The sequence below is a fragment of the Mesoplodon mirus genome (assembly GCF_964341445.2).
Source record: "Mesoplodon mirus genome assembly, chromosome: 2".
Classification (NCBI taxonomy): domain Eukaryota; kingdom Metazoa; phylum Chordata; class Mammalia; order Artiodactyla; family Ziphiidae; genus Mesoplodon; species Mesoplodon mirus.
Window position 1 is genome coordinate 25448252 of NC_138977.1, and position 25137 is coordinate 25473388.

The 25137-nt window shown below is 38.0% G+C and overlaps 1 protein-coding gene across 2 annotated transcripts in view; it reads left to right on the plus strand.

Moving 5' to 3' along the window:
* Window positions 1-3354: 3354 nt before the first annotated feature.
* Window positions 3355-25137, plus strand: part of SNCA (synuclein alpha) — a 135218-nt gene continuing 113435 nt past the window's right edge. Inside the window, exons 1-4 of one of the 2 annotated variants that reach the window (XM_082610972.1) lie at window positions 3355-3419; window positions 4909-5054; window positions 14494-14535; window positions 23151-23293. In XM_082610972.1, coding sequence (XP_082467098.1) covers window positions 4934-5054; window positions 14494-14535; window positions 23151-23293 — 306 coding nt within the window. In that variant the 5' untranslated portion in view covers window positions 3355-3419; window positions 4909-4933. Of the gene's footprint in view, window positions 3420-3749; window positions 3786-4908; window positions 5055-14493; window positions 14536-23150; window positions 23294-25137 lie in introns of those variants that run through there. The other variant, XM_082610973.1, reaches the window with a different exon arrangement.

Genomic DNA, 25137 nt, shown 5'->3' on the forward strand with positions numbered 1-25137 from the left:
TGTTTCTACAATACCACATGCAGCAAAAAATAATGGACATTTATTCCAGCACAATGTATTTATCATATTTATTAATACTGTAGTATATCCTCAATATGAAATATGTAAAATTCAATTGGACGTCATTTTAAATATCCTTGTGGGTTTTGGTGCTAAGAATATTAAGACATGCAAGATTCTATGATTAAAGACTTTAAAGCTAGATAGAAAAGATGTTTAAATATTTGGGGATCCAAAAGTTCAAATAGATGGCCAACAGGCACATGAACAAATGCTCGACATCACTAATTATTAGAGAAATGCAAATCAAAACCACAATGAGGTACCATCTCACACTGGTCAGAATGGCCATCATCAAAAAGTGTATAAATAATAAATGCTGGAGAGAGTGTGGAGAAAAGGGAACCCTCCTACCCTGTTGGTGGGAGTGTAAATTGGTGCAGCCACTATGGAAAACAGTATGGAGGTTCCTTTTAAAACTAAAAATAGAGTTGCCATATGATCCAGCAATTCCAGTTTTGGGCATATATCCAGAAAAGACGAAAACACTAATTTGAAGTAAGTCAGAAAGAGAAAGAAAAATACTGTATGCTGACACATATATATGGAATTTAAGAAAAAAAATGTCATGAAGAACATAGGGGTAAGACAGGAATAAAGACACAGACCTACTAGAGAATGGACTTGAGGATATGGGGAGGAGGAAGGGTAAGCTGTGACAAAGCGAAAGAGCGGCATGGACATATATACACTACCAAATGTAAGGTAGATAGCTAGTGGGAAGCAGCCGCATAGCACAGGGAGATCAGCTCGGTGCTTTGTGACCGCCTGGAGGGGTGGGATAGGGAGGGTGGGAGGGAGACGCAAAAGGGAGGGGATATGGGAACATATGTATATGTATAACTGATTAAATTTGTTATAAAGCAGAAAAAAAATAGAATCATGCAGAAAAAAAAAGAAGCACAAAAATGTAACAACTGCTTGAAAATAATTCTCTCATTGGTCTGCACAGGGCTTAAAATATCTGTCACTTTATCCACCCCTTTGACTTCTCAAGGAGGTCCCTGTTAATCTATAAATATGTCATATAATTGAATATTAAATATTCATCAAATATTTATATTAAATAACTAGTTGTGATGGGTCACAATGGTAAACATTTATTATTGGCAGTAATAAAAAGAAACATTCGGAAGCAATAAAAAGAAACTATTGATTCATGTAACAACATGAATGAACTTCACAGGTGTTGTATTAGGCTGAGTGAAAGGAGCCAGAGACATACAAAAAAAAATGTTCATAATGTATGGTCTTATTTTTATGAAATTCTAGAATATGTACAACTAAAAGGGGCGTGAGGGAACTTTCTGGGGGATGAAAATGTTTTATTTCTTCAAAATGGTGAGGATAACACTAATGCATATATTTTTCAAAACTGATTTAAAGGAACACTATAAAGAGATGAGCATACTACTGCATGTAAATTTTACTTATATTTTTAAAAAGACCATCAAAACATTATTGTGTTTATTTAAAATAGTTCTTATATTTTATGGATGCATGCTTAATTGCTTACAGATGAAAAGATATATGCAATTTTGGGGATTTAGTAAAGAAAAATGGGGGAAGGGAGTAGTGGTAAAACTGGGGAGTGGATGAGAATATAGATGAATCGTGCATTGGAAAATAGTGGAAGTTGGGTGACAGTCCACTGAGAGTTCTTTATTCTGTCTACTTTTGTATATGTTTGAACATTTCCCATAATAAAAAGTTGAAAAAAGAGGGATCATTTTGGTTCATCTCCCTTCACAAGAGAAAACTGAACAGAAGAAGGACATAACTTGTTCAAGCTCTCAAAGCCAGAAAGCAATCCAACTCCCAAGTTTAACCTACTTTCTCTGATCCCAAGGAAAGAAAATATGAGCGTTTTGGAAAGGCCACTTTTCAAATGGGCCCACCGATAGTGCAAGGAGTTGTTTAAGCAACAAATATACTTGCTTCCAGTCTCTTTTGGTTTCAAATGGTTGTTTTGTAGATTTAAATTCTTTTTTACTCCCATTTCAGAATGTGAGTGCAAGGATCAGAGAAAGCTTTTTTTTTTTCCTACAAAAAATAAACACAACACAAACAAAAAAACATACAGCAAAGACTTCTTTTCCCCTTCCAGTTCTAAAAGCATCCTCCCATTCCAGGCAAAGAAAGCAGAGGCAGATCTGTTAAGGGGAGGCGCTTGGGTCTCCATTCCGGTGTGATCCAGAACAGCTGTTTTCCCTCCAGCTCTGAAAGGTGAAACTGTGTTAAGCCATGCAAAAATTGTCTTGAAACCCGTGCGAGTGTCTGCCTGTGTGTCTGTGTGTGGGATGCGGTAGCGTGTCAGCACCGAGGACAACGGGAATCAGAAGTCGGAAAGGTGAGTGGTGTGTAGACTCTCCCTTTGCAGAAGGGCGGAAGAAATTGAATCTGCTGGGTCAGGAGACTCAATCACGCGGGATTTGTCTCTTCCAACCAGGCCCTTGAATCTGGAAAGTAAATTCCATTCTGAGAACGAAAAGCCTTACAGCCGCTTGGTTTCGACGGCTGGGGAGACTATTCCTTCCTTGTTCCACTGATGGGAAAATCAGCGTCTGGCAGCCGCTGGTTGGTGGAAAAGAAAATGGTGAGAGTGGGGTGGGAAGAGGATTTGACGAGCCTCCCCTGCCTCTTCAACCTGTAACTCTTCTTTACTCGTCTTCTCTCCGCCCGCGAGACCATTTCGGGCTCACGAGAGGTTAAGAGCAAACGCACACCTGGAGGCTCTTTAAACAAAAGCATCGTTAACGTTGTGTCCTACGACCATTAATCAAATTTCAGCGATCCGCGGGAAACGTGCTCTTGGCGGTGCCGATGGGAGCACCCTTCCTAAGCTTCCTGTTTCCTTCAGCAGCTCCCCGAGAGGCTGGCTCTATCTTTGGTGGTCGATCGCCCAGACTTCCACTTCCCCAGGCTGGCTCTGACGTGGGGGTCCCCTTGAGGAACCAGAGGGAAAGGTGGAGACGGGGAAGGGGGGGGATGGGAAAGAGGGAGAGACATCAGTCCAAGCCTAACCGCCCCGAATCTCCGCAAGAGCCCCCCCGTGACCCCGGACTGGAAGTGAGCCCCAGGACACCCCCACCTTCCCGTCTCCCAGGACCTGGCGGGCTGCCTGAGTTGGAGGGACAGCCTTCCTCCACCCCCCACCCCCAGCCGAGAAGAGGAGTGAAGAGCACGCGGCGGGGAAAGCGGCGAGCGCCGGGAGAGGGGCGGGGAGAGGCGCTGACAAATCAGCTGCGGGGGGCGGTGAGCGGAGGAGAAAAGGACGAGGAAGAGGAGGAGGAGACGGAAGGACCGAGAGGAGGAGAAGGAGAGGGGGCGAGCGCGCGCGCGCGGCCACGCGGGGTGAGGTGTGTACCAGCCTTCGAGCTGACCCGGGGACCGAGCCCCGCCTTGAGCGTCCTTGGCGCTCTTTTCCCTGCCTTCCCTGGCGACCTTCTATCTTCTTCTCTCGAATCCTCCCGTGCGGGGGACGGGGAGTGGCAATTCGACGCCGGGTGTGCGGGTTGGCGTCCCACGCCCCCAGCCTCTCCTCGCGCGGTTATGCTGACAGCCGCCTCCTCTGGGGACCATCCCTCTTCTGGTGCCACCTCCTCCCTTCCTGTGCGCTCTTCACCCACCCTCTTCCCACTTAAATCATATTTGGGGATTGTTTTACATTTCTTAAAAGTGCGGGTGGGGGAAGAATCCGAGTTCTGAGGAGTCGAGGGAATCAGGTAAGTACCTGTGGATCTCAACGGGCAGCTTGGGAAATCATGGAGAAAACCTGGTGGGAGAAGAGTCATTGCGAACGCCCGGGAGGCGGGGTTGGTGCTGCAGTGAGGACCCGCCGTAGTCGAGCCTCTCCCGGAGGTGGGTTCTTACCCCTAATGGTGAGCTTGCGGAAAGTAAATCCACCTGGCTTTCCTTCTGCTTCCGGTACTCCCCGCGTCTTGTCCTCAAAGGCTGAGAGGTCCGGATTCTCAGGGGGTAAGCTGTTCCTTTGGGAAAGGCGAGGATGCTCGATGGAGTATGAGTATTCAACTTTTATTTTCCGCTTTCCTTAAATCCCGCAGTCCGTTCTCTCTTGTTAAGTAAACAAGCTGTGTTTGGCAAATCTTTAAACGGAAGAGCAAAGAGGGCAAGCCAGCAGGTGGTAAGGGGTTAACAGGTGCGGGCGCCGGGTGGCTGGCGGGTTCAGCGCGCGGAGAACGCCCCCTCGGGGAGCTGGCGCGCATCCCGAGACTGCCCGCGGGTGTGAACGCGCGCCTGCTCGCGCAGGGTAGATGGCCGAGGGCAGGGTGCGTGGTGGGGTGGATTAGGGCGAGTGCGGGGGCGCTGAGGTTCAGCCACACCCAGAGTGAGTAGTTCCCTCCCTTGCCCTCTTCACGTTTGACTTGTTAGCCGCCTTCGGGAATTTATTTTAAGAGTGTCTCTGACCCCGTTCCCCCAGCTCCCTTTGCTTTTCGTGTAACCTGTCTTCTAAACGCACTTCTTAGTTATACTGTTACCATTTGGACCCTGGGAAGTTAAAAGAGGGGTCCATGTTTTCATGCAATTCCACTTCGGAAAGGCTGTAAGAACAGCTCAGATGATTCATCCTAATCCATGTTTAGGCGGCTAGACTTTTACCAGCCAAGATGGATGGGAGATGCTAAATTTTTAATGCAAAAGCTAAAAAAAAAAAAAAAAAAAAAAAAAAAGAAGACTGCTTTGTCCGATGGTGGAAATGGAGGTACACTTAAAAAAATCCCACACTTTTGGGGAGTCTACTGATCTTTCAGTGGTTTTTACCTTGGGTGGTTCTGATTTCGTTTTGTTTTACCCAAAAGTTCTCAAAGTGTATTTTGTGTTCTCCAGTGCTGTGTAAAGGAATTCATTAGCCATGGATGTATTCATGAAAGGACTTTCAAAGGCCAAGGAGGGAGTCGTGGCCGCTGCTGAAAAAACCAAGCAGGGTGTAGCAGAAGCAGCGGAAAAGACAAAAGAGGGTGTTCTCTACGTAGGTAGGTAAGACCCAAGTGTCACTTCGTTATTTATTTATGACTGATGCGTTAGGATGACTGATGTTTTAAATGCTGGTGTTTCCCACTTGACTCAGTTTTGCATCTTCACTTGTCAAAATGATGGACTGAATCAGAGGTATGTGTAGGTAGGTAAATGTGTGTGTGTTTGGGCTATAGTAAAAAGTGGGGCTATTTTGTTTTTCCAGATCATTTAATTTTGCAATAATACTTAGGACTTGACTTCTTTTTTTAAAATGAATGTTTCTATGCATAAGTAACTATAGCTCCGAGGACAGTTTTTAAAACTCAGTCTTAAAAAATAATCGAGACTGTTTTAAGAATCAAACTCATCCATTGGCTTTTGATTTCTTTTATCATCATGTATAATATATACTAATTTTAGTGTATTCTAATTTAAAAATAAGACTTTGATATGACCTTGAGATATGTAAAGAGAGACCTTCTGTGGCCCTAAAAAGGACAGTACAAAAAAGTCTTTGGTGGAGTTACTTCTTGCTACCGCTTGGTAAGCTGGGGACTAAGCTCAAGAAAGTGCTTGAAGGCTGCTGATATCTCCGAGACATTTATATATTTCATTTATCGAGCGATACACACAATAAATGATGAGATTGATGCTTATTATTTCTACTTGTTTATAAATTCCCACCTTGGAGTATTCTTACAGACCCTGACTCTCTTGAACTGTGTTAGGTTGGGTGTTATTTTACAAATCACCTCAAACTCTTTGGAGAAGAAGTAGGCACACACTCATGCATAAGGATAGACACATGCACACACATACACATACACTTACCCACTGCGCATTCTGCCTCTCCTCTTTCTCCTCCGAGCTCTTCCACATTCTCTGGTGGCAGTTGTAACAACAGTAGCCAAAGGATGAGCAATAAAGTGGAGGATGAGCATATTTAGAATACTCTGCCTGTGTCTGTGGGGTGAAAGAAAGCTACACCGTCTCTCCAACATCGATGCGCTGGAGAAAAGTTATACTTGGAATGATTTTTTTTTTTTTTTTTTTTTTTTTGCGGTACGTGGGCCTCTCACTGCTGTGGCCTCTCCCGTTGCGAAGCACAGGCTCCAGACGCGCAGGCTCAGCGGCCATGGCTCACGGGACCAGCTGCTCCGCGGCATGTGGGATCCTCCCGGACCGGGGCACGAACCCCTGTCCCCTGCATCGGCAGGCGGACTCTCAACCACTGCACCACCAGGGAAGCCCTGGAATGATTTTTATGAATCCTTCTCATTTTTTTCTCACTGTTCATAGACTCTTTTTATGTTGGCTTAATCTTACCACAAATCTCTAATTAAATTACTCTTTACTTTAAAACATATTTTCATTGGATTAAAAGATGTTACAAGGGGCTTCCCTGGTGGCGCAGTGGTTGAGAGTCCGCCTGCCGATGCAGGGGACACGGGTTCGTGCCCCGGTCTGGGGAGATCCCGCGTGCCGCGGAGCGGCTGGGCCCGTGGGCCATGGCTGCTGGGCCTGCGCGTCCGGAGCCTGTGCTCCGCAACAGGAGAGGCCACGACAGTGAGAGGCCCGCGTACCGAAAAAAACAAACAAACAAACAAACAAAAAGATGTTACAAGAGGGAAAAAATTGATGAGTTAACTTCAAGTTTTTTTGTGAAGTGCGGATTATATCTTTTCAGATGGAATTTGGGATACTGAATCAGTGACATGCAGATAATCAATATCTTTATATTTGTCCTCAGTTTTCCAAGTTGTGCGAGTGCATGCTTGCAACTATTCTTTGATTTCAGTTACTTTATAACTTACTAACTTTAAAGATTTTTTTAGTATGATAATATCCACTTTATTAGTTTGTAAGGAGCCCAGAAAATACTGAATATTAAATTAATACATGGCAGTTTTCCAGGTAATAAGCAGGATTATCATCTGGAAAGCGTTGTATTTGTTTTCATTGTCAACTATGAGTTTGGGCAAATAAAATTATTTTACTTTTTAGAGATTAATTCTGTTATTTGTTCTGAGATTATTATATGAAGTTTTAATTTGTTTATGTGACACGTGTTTTTTAAAAATCATCTTCAATGTTTATTTTGGTATTTAACACATGGTGCATTCTGTAAACTATCAGTTATGTTTTAAAGTCAATTAAAAGTTGAATACAAATACAGGATTCAGGATGAAGAGTGACCATGTGAAGACATAGTAATATAGTTCAGGTGTTGGCAAGCTTTTTCTGTAAAGGGGCAGATAGTGAATATTTTAGGCTATGATATGTTTCATCTGCTCAACTTTGCTCTTATAGTGTGAAAGCAGCCATAGACAATAATTAGGGTGACTATGTTCCAGTAAAACGTTACTTACTAAAACAGCTGGGGAGCTTATTTGGCTCATAGGCTGTAGTTTGCTGACTCCTGATAAAGGAGAAAAAAACATAGAATTGGCATCAAACTTAAATTCCACTCCAGGCTACACCACTTATTACCTCTAGGATACTGGGGAAGTAACTTAACATATCTGAGCATCACTTTCCTCATTTGTAAAAATATGATTTGGATAAATGCAACTACCTTGCAGAGTTTTTGTGAGAATGTCATAATAAAGCAGAACATATGAATAATAACACATACTTTTAAAAAATTAAAGACTTTATTTTTTATAGCAGTTTTTAAGTTAACAGAGAAATTGAGAAAAAGGTACAGAGGTTTCCCATGTACCCCCTCCCCCCCATACATTCATAGCCTCTCCCATTACCAACATCCTTCACTAGATGGTACATTTGTTACAACTGATGGACCTGCACTAACACATCATAATCATCCGAAGTCCATAGTTTCCATTCGGGTTTGCCTTTGGTATAGTATATACTGTGAGTTTAGACAAATGTATTATGATATGTATTCATCATTATAATATCTTATAGAATATTTTCAGTGTCCCCCAGCCCCAGGCAACCACTGATCTTTTTCTTTCCATAGTTTTGCCTTTTCCAAAATGTCATATCATTGGAATCATATGTAGTTTGTTCAGATTGGCTTCTTTCACTTAATAGTATGCATTTAAAGTTCTTCCATGTCTTTTAATGGCTCATTTCTTTTTAGTGCCAAATAATATTCTATCGTCTCAGTGTATCACAGTTTGTCTGTCCATTCACCTTCTGAAGGACATCTGCTTGCTTCCAAGTTTTGGCAATTATGAATAAATCTGCTGTGCAGGTTTTTGTGTGGACATAAGTTTTCAGCTCCTTTGGGTAAATACCAAGCACAGTTTCTGGGTCATATGGTAAAAATATGTTTAGTTTTTAAAGAAACCATCAAACTGTCTTCTGCAGGGGCTGCACTGTTTTGCATTCCCACCAGCAATTAATGACAGTTCCCGTTGCTCTACTTGCCCAGCAATATTTGATGTTGTCAGTGTTCTGGATTTTGGCCATGCTAATACGTGTGTAGTGGCATCTCATTGTTATTTTAATTTGCATTTCCCTGATGACATAGAATGTGGAGCATCTTTTCAAATGCTTCTCTGCCATCTGCACATCTTGTTTGATGAGGTGTCTGTTAAGATCTTTGGCCCATTTTTTAATCAGGTTATTTGCTTTCTTGTTGATTTTTAAGAGTTCTTTGTCTATTTTGGATAACAGTTCTTTTTCAGATATATTTTTCATGAATATTTTCCTGTCTGTAGATTGTTTTCTCATTCTCTTGACATTGTCTTTCACAGAAGTTTTTAATTTAAATGAGTTCCAGCTTATTAATGATTTATTTCATGAAGCGTGTCTTAGGTGTTATAGCTAAAATGTCATTGCCATACTCAAGGTTATGTAGATTTTTTCCTATGTGATCTTCTAGGAGTTTTATAGTTTTACATTTTACATTTAAGGCTATGATCTATACTGGGTTTTTTGTTTGTGAAGGGTGTAAAGTTGGTGTATAAAATTATTTTTTGCATGTAGATGTCCAGTTGTTCTAGCACCGTTTGTTTAAAAGACTGTCTTTGCTCCACTTTATTACCTTTTTTCCTTTGTCAAAACTCCATTGATTATATTTATGTCAGCGTATTTCTGGGCTCTCTTTTCTGCTCCCTTGATCTATTTGTTTATTCTTTTACCAATATCACATTGCCTTGATTACTGTAGCTTTATAGTAAGTCTTGAAGTTTGGTAGTGTCAGCCCTCTAATTTTTTTCTTCAATACCATTTTGGCTATTTTTGGCCTTTTGTCTCTCCACACAAACTTTAGAATCAGTTTGTCAACATTCACAAAATAACTTGCTGGGATTTTGATTAAGATTACATTGAACTATAAATCAAGTTGGGAAGAGCTGACATCTTGATAATATTGTATCTTTTATCCATGAACATGAAATAGCTAGCTCTCCATTTATATAGTTCTTTGATTTTGTTATCAGAGCATTGTAGTTTTTCTCATATAGATCTTGTATATATTCTGTTAAATTTATATGCAGGCGTTTTATTTTTTTTGGTGCTAATGTTAAATGGTATTGTGTTTTTAATTTCAAATTCTACTTGTTCATTACTGGTAGATAGGAAGGTGATTGACTTTTTAACCTTGTATCCTGCAACCTTTCTGTAGTAACTTATTAGCTCCAGGAGATTTTTTTGTTGATTCTTGACAGTTTTATTTCTTTTTTCCCAGTCTGATACTTTATATTTCCTTGTTTTATTGCATTAGCTAGGGCTTCCTGTACGATGTTGAAAGAAGTGGTGAAAAGGGATATTCTTGCTTTGTTCTTGGTCTTAGTAGGAAAGCTTCTAGTGTCTCACCATGAAATATGATGTTAGCTGTAGATTTTTTGGTAGATATTCTTTATCAAGTTGAGAAAGTTCCCCATTATTTCTAGTTTACTGGAGTTTTTTTTTTTATCACAAATAAGTGTTGGATTTTGTCAAATGCTCTTTCTGCATCTATTAATGTGATCATGTGATTTGTCTTTCTGAGCCTGCTGATGTGATGAATTACTTAATTGACTTTCAAATGCTGAACCAGCCTTTCATACCTATGATACATCCCACTTGACTGTGGTATATAATTCTTTTTATACATTGTTGGGTTTGATTTGTTAATATTTATTGAGAATTTTTGTAAAGCACACTTTTATATATAGGAGCCGTGGTTATTACTGTCAAATAAACTCTAACAGAATAATTACTTTGTCAATATATTTTCTTTCTATCATTTCATCCTTCATTACAAGAACTATTATCAATAACTAGCTTGAAAGATTAGAAATGCCTAAGGAAATTTGTCTAATTTCACTTATGACTGAAGAAGTTTGGCACACAGTTTTCTTAAGCCTCATGAGAAAAGTAACCTCATTCCTTTACAATATTATACTTTTGACAACTCTCTTTTATTAACTAATTGAAGAATCACCATAAGAATCAGTGTTATTTTTGTGATTTTTTTTCTCCTTTTGTGATATCTTTGTACATAAATTTTCAATCAACCTTCAATTTAACGGACAAAAAATTTCTCAATCAAATAGCTTAGAAATTATAAATTGAGAGTCAAATTCAAAAGAAAAAAAAAGTAGTTCTTTTTATATAATGTCAAGCACTGTTAACAGTAAAGGCAAGAAAATGGTCTTCAAAACCCTTCCAATGACATTCTGCTCAGTAAGTAGCAGTTGTCAAGACTGGATTGATATCAAACTCCTAAGTCACAATATGCTTCACCTCCACTGTATTCATATAGTCAACATAACATGCACAATAGCATAACTGAGTCCTTGCAAAGATTAGGCATGACTTCTGACCTTCTCCACTCTGTAGCTTTGTGAAGTCCTGACAGACAAGAGGGGAATGGGTGTGGGCCACCTCAGCTCAGGGAAGCCATCAGATCTAGTGTCCCTTCAGCTATATCTATTATGAGATCTATCTATCTATCTATCTATCTATCTATCTATCTATCCATCCATCCATCTATCCATCCATCCATCCATCCATCCATCCACCCATCTATGTTACTAGTCACATAGCCACTTGGCACCTATTTTGTAGCTATGTCTTTTCAATTATAGATTACTCATCAATTAAAGGTTAATCATCAATAACATATACTAATGAACAATTATGACAGCAAAAAAAGGTGATTGGTTTGATGCAAAGCAACCTCATCAAGACTTTCACATATCTTTAATTCAGGATACATTCCATGATTTAGCCAAAGATCAAATTATCAGTTATAACTGAGTTAGAGAGGAAAGACCACAGGCCAACTGCTAAAAATTTCTTTTTACTAGTCAGTTTTTGAAATAAGGGGTTCAAGGAGTAGCAGGTGGGTAGTGATAAGAACTATTCTCAAATACAGGTTTTTCTCACTTTGCATAGTTCCAGTATGCATGAACTTCAGTTACCACAGTCAGTTAAATAAAACCAGTCCCTAACAACACAGTTCAAATTTCTATCACCGCAATACATAAACTGTGAGTTGTTACATAAAGTACAAACTTTGCTCCTAGCTCTTTAGCCCACAATTACTACATAAGTAACAGAAACTCATTATGATCCATGGCCAAATCACATGACTTCTTTCAAAGTTTATTTGTGATCAGTCCGCTGTAGCAGGCAGTGGCTGTATGATCTGTTATTCAGTTTGTACAGACAGCAAAGCCCATAGTTAAGTTACCTCCTTGCCTCCCAATGATAAACACAGATGATATTTTACAAAAATGCATAATTGAAAGAGGAAATTGACCAAAGAAGTGAATGTCCTCAAAGAAATGAAGTGAAAAATGCTGAAAGTAAAATTTGAATCAGACATAAATGTATTTATAGAAGGAATAGCTGACTGTGAGAATGTGGATACTGCTGCCATTCAGGAGACTCTTGGTATGCAGCCAGAGGAACTTCTCGAAGGTGAAGGTATCAACATAAGTGGAAAATGTGTTTGTGATGAGTAGGCTGAAGCTGTCCCAGAGGAAGTGGTGCCATATAAACACCTCACATGAAAGAAACCATCAGAGAGATATCATAACATTAAAAATACAAAAGCTAAGATCTTGGAAACTGACCCAAACTTATGAAGGAGTATGACAATTTTCTAAGACCTAGAAAAGATGCTCAGCTTAATATTGAAAGTTATACAATGGGGAGAAGACAAGCACTGTTTAAACCACTCATAAGTTTTTTACAAAGAAATAAAACACTTTTCAATGTTTTAAATTACAGTACACAAAATAAATATTACTTTACTTAGTTTTTAATTTCCCTGTACATTTTTAAATGACTAGAAGAATTTTTAATGTTTTGACAGAAAATTTTAAAGGTCATGGAACAACAGTCATTTTTATCACTGATTAATCAGAATTTTCCTCATTGATTATTAAGATCACTTTCTATAGCTTCACCTCAGTTTGTGTGCAGTCATTTTATGATTCCACAATACTATGCAAAGTGATCATTGCCTGAAAAATACACACACACACACTTCATATTGCATATATGTAAAATACTATCCTATAACCTTTAACATATTTAACAACTGCACAATTTCATTTATATGAGTTTATGACATGGTGATTTGTCCTGTGTTTTAAACTGAAAATCTCTTTACAAATATTATATAAGAAAAATAATAACAATTATCACTTACTAAGTACTATGTACTAAACACTGTTTTAAGACCTGTGCGTGTATTATTTGCTTTGATCTTCATGTTGATTGTGTGATGTATATTTGTTTATTATGTAGTGAAGTGAAGATTAAATCCAGAAAATCAGAATCCAGAGCTCACTTTCTTAACTACAAGGCTGTATTTCATTTTATGCTCTATATTTATTAGAGGTCCTTAAATACATTCAAATTGGAAGTTCTTAAATATACATAAATTGTTTTATTAAATGTAGAAACTTAGCTGGACTGTTTTGTACAGTGTAAGTTTAAATATAATGCATGCAAGTTATACTTAATGCCTTATTTATATATTTTTATTAAAAAATTCAATGAAAAATTTCAATATGATCATGTATATTTATTTAAATCATCTTATTGATCATCGTATTATTTATATCATTGATATGTACTTCTAAATAAATTTGGAACTAGAAACTGCCTCAGACCAGTGTTTTTCAAATTTGATCCATGTATTACCTGCATTAGATCATGAGGATTATTAAAAATGCAAATATCTGTACCTGATATTTACTGAATATTGAAACTCTGACTCAGTAGTCAACATTTTTTAACCTTACTTCCACTTAATTGATTCTGCTGCACTCTCCAGTTTAAGAACCAGCTTCTTAGAGATTATTTAATTAATCTTATATATTAATTTTGTTGGAAAGGATTTTTATTTGATAAGGAACTGAGGCCCTCTTATACTTTTTTCCTGTTGTAAAATGTGTCTACAGTTATTTCTAGTGTACTTAGTAAGGGTTTATAAGTCGGTGCATTTTTAAACTGAAGATTGGTGACTATCTTAATATCCAAATATAGGTTTAAATCATGTCCAAGTTTTTATGTCCTAATTTCCTTACATTCTTCTCTGTCTAATAGAACTACTTTATTTGACTTATAGGGTAGTTTTCAAATGAATCTTCATTTTGTTGTTATTTTCTTCAAAAACATTTTATGAAAAAGCTGGTATCAATTACACTAAAAAATCCAACATTAAAGGGCTTATGAATAAAATTGTTCACAAACTTAGTTTTAATGACATATTAATAAATTTCTTGTGTAAAAGCTTAGTAATGGTCAAGAATTGGGGAAAATTCCTATCTTGCCGCTTCTTGAAGCTGGCATTAATCATACTTGAATGCTAAAGTACTGCATTCCTTCTAAAGGTTTGCCTGGCTTCGTAGAAAATATGGGCTTAGGGTTATAGAGCCCTTAATTTGAATGTGGTTGTAGCCAGTTATTACCTATGTGACTTTAGGCAAATCATTTAACTTTAATTTGTAATTGCTTCATATGGAATAAAATAGGCATGATATGAAATGGGTATTACAAAGTTTAAATGAGATGAGATGTAAAATACCTTTTACATAATAGGTGTTCAACAAATGTGAATTCCTTCTCTCCCTCCCCCATCTGTTTATGTTTCATGGGTTACCTAATCTCTCTTTTGTATTGTACTTTGGTAGAACTTCTGCAGTTCTGAATGCAAAATCACCTTCCCACCCAGCCCCAGTGTTATCTCACCATTTTTTCCCCCTCTGTATGTTGATGGGTGAAGTGGGACACGGGGTTGAAAAGTCATCACTGTGTGCTAAAATCATAATTGGAAAGTATCCTGTTAGCTTTGCTTTCTTCTATTTGTTGTAGTGATTGCTGGATTCCTTTGTTTTCGATTTTTTGCCCCCCTGAGGATATCTTAACACATGGGCTTCTGAAGATTGAGATACTGTTTTTCCATTAGATGTATTTCAAAGTAGCTTATTAGCAGTAAGGGTGACTTTGAGACTTATGGTTTCAATTTGTTTGTTTTTATAGGATCCAAAACTAAGGAAGGAGTGGTTCATGGTGTGACAACAGGTAAGCTTTGTGGAGCTTATATCCAGGGATGATATTGAAAATATCTAGTAAGCAGTATAGCCCTAGCACTGATCATTCAGAATGTAAATGTAAATAACCACTCTGCCCATAGAGGAGCATACTAGGGAACATCAGCTTTGTTTAATCTTGATTCTTTTTTTTTTTAACCTTTTTTAAAAATCTTGATTCTTTATTAAATATTTTTAAATAGTTTAAGTATTTGTTGTAAATAAATAAAGCTCAATGTGTGTAACTGTCAAGAATGATGACTGAATTAACCAGTTTAATTGTTTAATTTATAGTAGTGTAGATTTGAGTATTCAGACCATCTTAGTGTTCTTGGCAAACCAATAGCATAAATATCGTATAAAGATTGCCATTTTCAAGGAATGAATTAAAATTTTCTGTAGAGTATAATGAAATATTCTGACACTACAATATACGAATTATAACATTTCCTTGATGATTCAGAAGACATTTTAGGAAACACCCTTGGGATGATCAGTAAATTAATTATTGTATTTATCTCTTTTTGGCCTAATTTCACCAAGATTTTGAATAAGTCTGTAAGAAGATTAGAGTAAATGAATAGCAAAAATTATGAAAATTATGGTGGTGATAATGAGGAAGAGGAGGAGGATAATGATAGAAATAGCAAAATCCAGGGAAAAATCATAATTTAACAACCTTAAAAGCCCACACGGACTTGCTGTGATTGAGTTTCATTTTGTACGTACTCCAAGCTTTCTGACAGGTGTGGTAAAACAAGAGATATAATCAGAAATATAATTCATATCATCAGAAAACAGTAAACATAACAAGCCTTCAGAAAAATAACATGCTCCTATTGATAAATTATAAAATAGAAATTGGGAAAATCAAACAGGAATATTAATACCGTATTGTGGTTAAGGCCATAAACACTGGAGCAAGACCTCTTTAGTTCGGATTTCTGCTTACCCCTTACTAGCTGTGTGATTTTTCTGCAAGATTCATAACATCTATGTGATTCAGTTTCCTCATCTGTAAAAAAAATTCAGTGAATGAATATATATATAAATACATAGAATACTGAAGGCAAATAGTATATATTATCTAGGTGTTACTTACTATCACTTTATAGTGGATCTATCCAGAGCTACATTTTTGTAGCTAGTGGAGAAAAATATTTATATGACTATTTTATACATATTTATGACAAAAATTAGGGTATAAAATTAAAACAGGGAGTTCCCTCGTGGCCTTGTGGTTAGGATTCCCAAAATCGAGGCTGTGGACTTTGGGAGCAAATGTAGACTTGGGGTTATTGAGGCTGTGGACTTCGGGAGCAAATGTAGACTTGGGGTTTGCTGTATGCTAAAGACTAGTTTTTGATTTTTATGTTTATCTTAGTATAGTTTTTAGCACTTGTTATCATTGGTAGATTTGTTTATTGGTATGGTTGCTCTCTTTTTTTTTCTTTTTTTAAAATTGTAATAATATTTTATATTTTATTTTAATAACTTCATTTTATTTTATTTTATTTATTTTCTTTCTTTCTATTTTTTCCTCCCTTTTCTACTGAGCCGTGTGGCTGACAGGGTCTTGGTGCTCCGGCCTGGTGTCAGGCCTGAGCCTTGGAGGTGGGAGAGCCAAGTTCAGGCCATTGGTCTACCAGAGACCTCCTGGCCCCATGTAATATCAATTGGTGAGAGTTCTCCCAGAGAGCTCCATCTCAATGCTAAGACCCAGCTCCATTCACTGACCAGCAAGCTCCAGTGCTGGACACCCCATGCAAAACAACCAGCAAGACAGGAACACAACCCCACCCATTAGCAGAGAGCCTGCCTAAAATCATAGTAAGTTCACAGACACCCCAAAACACACCATCAGACGCGGTTCTACCCACCAGAAAGAGAAGATCCAGCCTAACCGGAACACAGGCACCAGTCCCCTCCACCAGGAAGCCTACATAAGCCACTGAACCAATCTTACCCACTGGGGGCAGATACCAAAAACAACAGGAACTATGAACCTGCAGCCTGTGAAAAGGAGACTCCAAACACAGTAAGTTAAGCCAAATGAGAGACAGAGAAATACGCAGCAGATGAAGGAGCAAAGTAAAAACTCACCAGACCAAGCAAATGCAGAGGTAATAGGCAGTCTACCTGAAAAAGAATTCAGAGTAATGTTAGTGAAGATGATCCAAAATCAAATAGAATGGAGAAAATACAAGAAATGTTTGAGGACCTAGATGAACTAAAGACCAAACTATGGTGAAAAACACAATAAATGAAATAAACTATTCTCTACAAAGAATCAATAGCAGAATAACTGTGGCAGAAGAACGGATGAGTGACCTGGAGGATAAAATATTAGAAATAACTACCGCAGAGCAGAATAAAGAAAAAGGAATGAAAAGAATTGAATACAGTCTCAGAGATCTCTGGGACAACATTAAACACACCAACATTCGAACTACAGGGGTCCCAGAAGAAGAAGAGAAAAAGAAAGGGACTGAGAAAATATTTGAAGAGACTATAGATGAAAACTCCCCTAATATAGGAAAGCAAATAGTCAATCAAGTCAAGGAAGTGCAGAGAGTCCCATATAGGATAAATCCAAGGAGAAACATGACAAGACACATATTAATCAAACTATCAAAAATTAAACACAAAAAATATTAAAAGCAGCAAGGGAAAAGCAACAAATAACATACAAGGGACTCCCCATAAGGTTAACAGCTGATGTTTCATCAGAAACTCTGCAAGCCAGAAGGGAGTGGCAGAACATATTTAAGTGATGAAAGGGAAAAACCTACAACCAAGATTACTCTACCCAGCAAGAATATCATTCAGATTCAACAGAGATATTAAAATTTTATGGACAAGGAAAAGCTAAGAGAATTCAGCACCACCAAACCAGCTTTACAACAAATGCTAAAGGAACTTCTCTAGGCAAGAAACACAAGAGGGGCTTCCCTGGTGGCGCAGTGGTTGAGAATCCGCCTGCCGATGCAGGGGACACGGGTTTGTGCCCTGGTCCGGGAGGATCCCGCATGCTGCGGAGCGGCTGGGCCTGTGAGCCATGGCCGCTGAGCCTGCGCGTCCGGAGACGGTGCTGCGCAACGGGAGAGGCCACAACAGTGAGAGGCCCGCGTACCATAAAAAAAAAAAAAAAAAAAAAAAAAGAAACACAAGAGAAGGAAAAGACCTACAATAACAAACCCAAAACTATAAGAAAATGGTAATAGGAACATACATATTGAAAACTACCTTACATGTAAATGGATTAAATGCTCCAACAAAAAGACATAGACTGGCTGAATGGATACAAAAACAAGACCCATACATATGCTGTCTACAAGAGACCCACTTCAGACCTAGGGACACATACAGACTGAAAGTGAGGGGATGGAAAAAGATATTCCATGCAAAATCAAAAGAAAGCTGGAGAAGCAATTCTCATATCATACAAAATAGACTTTAAATTAAGACTATTACAAGAGACCAAGAAGGACACTACATAATGATCAAGGGATCAATCCAAGAAGAAGATATAACAGTTGTAAATATTTATGCACCCAACGTAGGAGCACCTCAATACGTAAGGCAAATGCTAACAGCCATAAAAGGGGGAATCGACAGTAACACAATCATAGTAGGGGACTTTAACACCCCACTCTCACCAATGAACAGATCAAAATGAAAAGAAAGAAGGAAACACAAGCTTTAAATGACACATTAAACAAGATGGACTTAATTGATATTTATAGGACATTCCATCCAAAAACAGCAGAATACATTTTCTTCTCAAGCACTCATGGAACATTCTCCAGGATAGATGATATCTTGGGTAACAAATCAAGCCTTGGTAAATTTAAGAAAATTGAAATCATATCAAGTATCTTTTCTGACCACAATGCTAGGAGACTAGATATCAATTACAGGAAAAAAACTAGAAAATACAAACACATGGAGGCTAAAGTAGCGGGAAACAAAATTAATGCACACAAATCTCTTGCATTCCTATATATTAACGACAAATAATCTGAAAGAGATATTAAGGAAACACTCCCATTTACCATTGCAACAAAAAGAACAAAATACCTAGGATTAAACCTACCTAAGGAGACAAAAGACCTGTATGCAGAAAACTATAAGACACTGATGAAAGAAATTAATGATTCAAACAGATGGAGACATATACCATGTTCTTGGATTGGAAGAATCAACATTTTGAAAATGACTGTACTACCCAAAGCAATCTACAGATTCAGTGCAATCCCTATCAAACTACCAATGGCATTTTTCACAGAACTAGAACAAAAAATTTCACAATTTGTATGGAAACACAAAAGACACCAAATAGCCAAAACAGTCTTGAGAAAGAAAAATGGAGCTGGAGGAATCAGGCTCCTGGACTTCTGACTATACTACAAAGCTACAGTAATCAAGACACTATGGTACTGGCACAAAAAAGAAATATAGATCAATGGAACAAGATAGAAAACCCAGAGATAAACCCACACACATATGGTCACCTTATTCTTGATAAAGGAGGCAAGAATATACAATGGAGAAAATACAGCCTCTTCAATAAGTGGTGCTGGGAAAACTGGACAGCTACATGTAAAAGAAGGAAATTACAACACTCCCTAACACCATACACAAAAATAAGCTCAAAATGGATTAAAGACCTAAATGTAAGGCCAGACACTATAAAATTCTTAGGGGAAAACATAGGCAGAACACACTATGACATAAATTACAGCAAGATCCTTTGTGACCCACCGCCTGGAGAAATGAAAATAAAACAAAAATAAAAATGGGACCTAATGAAACTTAAAAGCTTTTGCACAGCAAAGGAAACCGTAAACAAGACAAAAAGACAACCCTCATAATGGGAGAAAATATTTTCAAGTGAAGCAACTGACAAAGGATTAATCTCCAAAATACACAAGCAGCTCATGCAGCTCAATATCAAAAAAGCAACCCAATCCAAAAATGGGCAGAAGACCTAAATAGACATTTCTCCAAAGAAGTTATACAGATTGCCAACAAACACATGAAAGGGTGCTCAACATCACTAATCATTAGAGAAATGCAAATCAAAACTACAATGAGGTGTCCCCTCACACCAGTCAGAATGGCCATCATCAAAAAATCTACAAACAATAAATGCTGGAGAGCGTGTGGAGAAAAGGGAACCCTCTTGCTCTGTTGGTGGGAATGTAAACAGATACAGCCACTATGGAGAACAGTATGGAGGTTAGTTAAAAAACTAAAAATAGAACTACCATGTGACCCAGCAATCCCACTACTGGGCATATACCCTGAGAAAACCATAATTCAAAAAGAGTCATGTACCACAGTGTTCATTACAGCACTATTTACAATAGCTAGGACATGGAAGTAACCTAAGTGTCATTGACAGATGAATGGATAAAGAAGATGTGGGACATATATACAATGGACTATTACTCAGCCATAAAAGAAACAAAACTGAGTTATTTGTAGTGAGGTGGATGGACCTAGAGTCTGTCATACAGGGTGAAGTAAGTCAGAAAGAGAAAAACAAATACTGTATGCTAACAGGTATATATGGAATCTAAAAAGAATAAATGGTTCTGAAGAACCTAGGGGCAGGACAGGAATAAAGACGCAGATGTAGAGAATGGACTTGAGGACATGGGGAGGGGGAAGGGTAAGCTAGGACGAAGTGAGAGAGTAGCATTGACATATATACACTAGCAAATGTAAAATAGATCACTAGTGGGAAACAGCTGCATAGCACAGGGAGATCAGCTCTGTGCTTTGTGACCACCTAGAGGGGTGGGATAGGGAGGGTGGGAGGGAGACGCAAGAAGGAGGAGATATGGTGATATATGTACAGCTGATTCACTTTGTTATACAGCAGAAACTAACACAACATTGTAAAGCAATTATACTCCAATAAAGATGTTAAAAAAATTAAGTTAATCATGAAATAAAAAAAACAAGCTTACATTTTCTCTGTTGCAATCCAAGATATATATAAACTGCCCTCAAGGGACCTTCTGTAGATGGGATGTTATGAAGTATGATTTTTATAAGAAATGGATCTCAGACAGTTGTAGACTATGCTGTATGAAGGGAGCCTATGTAGAGTAACAGCTTTCCATTTTAATAGTTGAAGGAGAAACCATGTGGTTGAGAAAGCAGATAAGCACGTTTCAAGGTTCAGAGCCTGTGGTAAAAATTAAAGAATACAACTAGGGGCTTCCCTGGTGGCGCAGTGGTTGAGAGTCTGCCTGCCGATTCAGGGGACACGGGTTAGTGCCCTGGTCCGGGAAGATCCCACATGCCACGGAGCAGCTGGGCCCATGAGCCATGGCCACTGAGCCTGCGTGTCCGGAGCCTGTGCTCCACAATGGGAGAGGCCACAACAGTGAGAGGTCCGCGTACCGCCAAAAAAAAAAAAAAAAAAAGAATACAACTAATACTACCATCTAATGGAGGCTGTGGAGATGCGCTGCAAGGATAACTGTTGACAAAGTCAGAATTTTTGAGTCTTCTCCGGAATGACAAAATGTAAACATGGGTTTTGGGGTTCATATGTGTGTGTGTGTGTATGTGTACATGCACGCACGTATATGTATGCTGGAGGTGGAGAGACATAGTGGGCAAGGAACACTTAGGTGAAAAACAGCAGTTCAGTAATAAAGATATACCTAAAATTTTATGGGATCACAGGAGGAGGAACAAGGACATTTGTTGGGGGGAGAGGTTTTTAACATGGAGGTTGACATTTGAGGTGGGTTTTAACAAAGGAGTTCGAGGTCAGTGAATCATCCACTAGATAAATCAAGTCCTACAGAAATCTTTTAAAATGTGCCTATCATTGCTATATGTAAACTCTGCCATTTTGTAACGTAACTGATTTACTTATTCTTACAGTGGTAAAATCTAATAAAATTATAATGAAGTACAAAGTGCATTTTGCTGTGCAGTTTATGTGCATTAAAAAGTGTATATGTATGTAAATCTAGAATTATAAAAATAAACTTTCGTGGCTGGCAGAAAAACGAATCTGTAAAAAGATCAAAATTTATATTTGTCTTTGAGATTTTGTAACAAGAAATGTTCATTTTCAAGTAAAATTTTCTATTCATGTTCTTAGAAAAGAAAAAAATGAAAACTTAAAGCTCATAATTCACTATTTTTAAAGCATCAACATTCTGTAAATGTTTAAAAACATGAGATTTCCAGTACAGCTTTTCACCGGCATTTAAACTGAACTTTGCATTGAGAATAGCCATGACTAGTTAGCAGGCATCAACCGTATCACCTGTTGTGAACCCTTCCTGGTTTTAGACTCGAGGGTCACTTCTGCTTCCCCACATTGCCTAGACTGAGGAGTGAGACTCTGTCCTTACAGACCTCTTCAGCTTCCTTGACCTACATAGTGTTTTCAAAACCCAGTTGTTTTGTCCACACGATTACTGTTTAATCACTGGCCTCTCCCAACTGGTGACATGAAATCTGTACAATAATCATGTGACTAGCACATAACACTTAACAGCTAACATAGTGCAACTCATTGGATTCCTCAGAAAAGAAGGCAAACATTACATAGATATAGGTAAGAATGCAAGACCCAGTCTTTATGAGTATATATGTTATAAAGTTTAGGTGAAGGGTTGTTTAGTTTCTCTGTTGACCTTGAAATTGTTTAACAGTGCAGAATCTCATCTTTTACCTCTTTTTCATAAAACTCTTCATTTAATTGAAACAAACTTTTTAATTGCAACTTCCTTTATTTGATATTTGTATGGAGGTAATATAGAAAGATTAAATCAACAGTTATATCAGATATAGTCTTAAAGGATTTTTGATGTGAGATTAAATCTCTTCTAAGTCTAATCCCAAACTGTTTATACCCTCTTAAAATTTTAACTAATTTTTAAAAACCTACTGAATCACCATATTATATTTTTTTAATGAAAAGAAATTGTAAGTGTGCTCAACAAACCATTTCATTTTCATACTTTACCTCTTTTGTTCCCATTAAAATGGTTGAAAATCAATCTCATCACTAAAACCCCTTCTGTTTCAACTATGTGATGTTTCATAAAAGGATCAAAGTTCCTTCATAATCTTCCCTTACTCTATTGTTTATTTCCGATGGTAACGTGTGAGAGCGCATATGTGTTCTGTGACTCAGAAGGTGTGATGAAACAAACATGCTGAGTGAGATCAAAGAATTGGCATTGAAATTGAAATAAAGAAATAAATTTCATGCTAAGTTCGATACAACTGCCCCTGTAAGCATTGCTTTCTGTAAACTTTCCTTAATAAAAAGTAAACCAAACTGAAATTGCTTATGGTTCTAAATTTGTGATCATTAAGCTTGCAACACCTCTTAATATCTGCATGATTACAACAGACTATCTTAGCAAAGATTCTATTGATATGTTTGGCTAAGCCACGCTCACTTAGAAATCTCGGTAGCTTTTATTTCTTCTTACTCTTTAGCTATCTACGTGTGCAAATATAGGCCTTTAGAAGTTGATGTGTAGTGGAAATGAAATTATTTTAAGTGGCGATCGGTCCATCATCATCATCCCTTAATCTGTCATTCTTGATTTATTCCAGTGGCTGAGAAGACCAAAGAGCAAGTGACAAATGTTGGAGAGGCAGTGGTGACAGGGGTGACTGCAGTAGCACAGAAGACAGTGGAAGGAGCAGGGAGCATTGCAGCTGCCACTGGCTTTGGCAAAAAGGATCAGTTGGGCAAGGTATGACTGTGTACATTTTTTTGTTTTATATGTAAGCTTGTGGATCACGGTGAGTTTTCAGTCAAGGCACTAGGCAGGAATAAGATGCTTACTTGTGGGAGGGCTGAGTGACCTTCCCTCATAAAAAAGTACTACCTTTATATGTGTATTCTTTTTGGAGGTATTCACCCAGATAAATGCCATGAAAATTGTACAATAATCATGATTGTTTTATTTTCTGGAAAAAAGTTAATGAAATGGACAGTTTAACAAATGCCCCAAAGAACAGTGACATTCAGAAAGAATGGGTGCTTTTATGTTAGCTATGAATCTTGGAATTTCTCTTTGTTGGAGTATAGCAAATGCTTTGTGCCCAATCTCTAAATGTTCAAAAATGAAGATCTTTTACTTGATTTCTTTATAGTGACATCATCTCTTATTAAAGGGCAGAGTTGCTTGTTACATAACAGTTCATTGCCAAACATATGTCTGTGGAAACTGAGAGACTTAAACTACATTACCAACCAGAGATCATTGTTTTGGGGTGGTTTTTCAGTTCTCAGAAGAATTCTGACTTTGCCTTTCTTGACAAATATGAGACTCTAGGAAGATTATTCAAGAGTTATTATTCATTTTAAACAAGTAAACAATAGAAAATGAAGTGTCAACTGGGAGATGAAATTTTACAAATTTCCTGACAACAGCAGCAGAATGATTCTTTTTTTAACTGAAGTGTAGTTGGTTTACAATGCTGTGGCAATCTCTGCTGTACAGCAAAGTGACTCAGTTATATCCATAAATACATTCTTTTTTAATCCTCTTTTCCATTATGGTTTATCCCAAGAGATTGGGTATAGTTCCCTGTGCTATACAGTAGGGCCTTGTTTATCCATTCTTTTTTTTTTTTTTTTATTGTAATTTTTTTTAATTAAAAAAATTTTCCTTAGCTGCACTGCATGGCTTGTGGAATCCTAGTTCTCTGACCAGGGATTGAACCCGGGCCCTTGGCAGTGAAAGCGAGGAGTCCCAACCACTGGACTGCCTGAGAATTCCCAATAATTGTAAAATTTTATTATCAGTGTTTCTTTTTTTTTTTTTTTTTTTATTTATTTATTTATTTATTTATTTATTTATTTTAATTTTTTGCCTTATAACAAATTTAATCAGTTATACATATACATATGTTTCCATATCCCCTCCCTTTTGCGTCTCCCTCCCACCCTCCCTATCCCACCCCTCCAGGCGGTCACAAAGCACCGAGCTGATCTCCCTGTGCTATGCGGCTGCTTCCCACTAGCTATCTACCTTACGTTTGGTAGTGTATATATGTCCATGCCGCTCTTTCACTTTGTCACAGCTTACCCTTCCCCCTCCCCATATCCTCAAGTCCATTCTCTAGTAGGTCTGTGTCTTTATTCCTGTCTTACCCCTATGTTCTTCATGACATTTTTTTTCTTAAATTCCATATATATGTGTTAGCATACAGTATTTGTCTTTCTCTTTCTGACTTACTTCACTCTGTATGACAGACTCTAGGTCTATCCACCTCATTACAAATAGCTCAATTTCATTTCTTTTTATGGCTGAGTAATATTCCATTGTATATATGTGCCACATCTTCTTTATCCATTCATCCGATGATGGACACTTAGGTTGTTTCCATCTCCGGGCTATTGTAAATAGGGCTGCTATGAACATTTTGGTACATGTCTCTTTTTGAATTATGGTTTTCTCAGGGTATATGCCCAGTAGTGGGATTGCTGGGTCATATGGTAGTTCTATTCGTAGATTTTTAAGGAACCTCCATACCGTTCTCCATAGTGGCTGTACCAATTCACATTCCCACCAGCAGTGCAAGAGTGTTC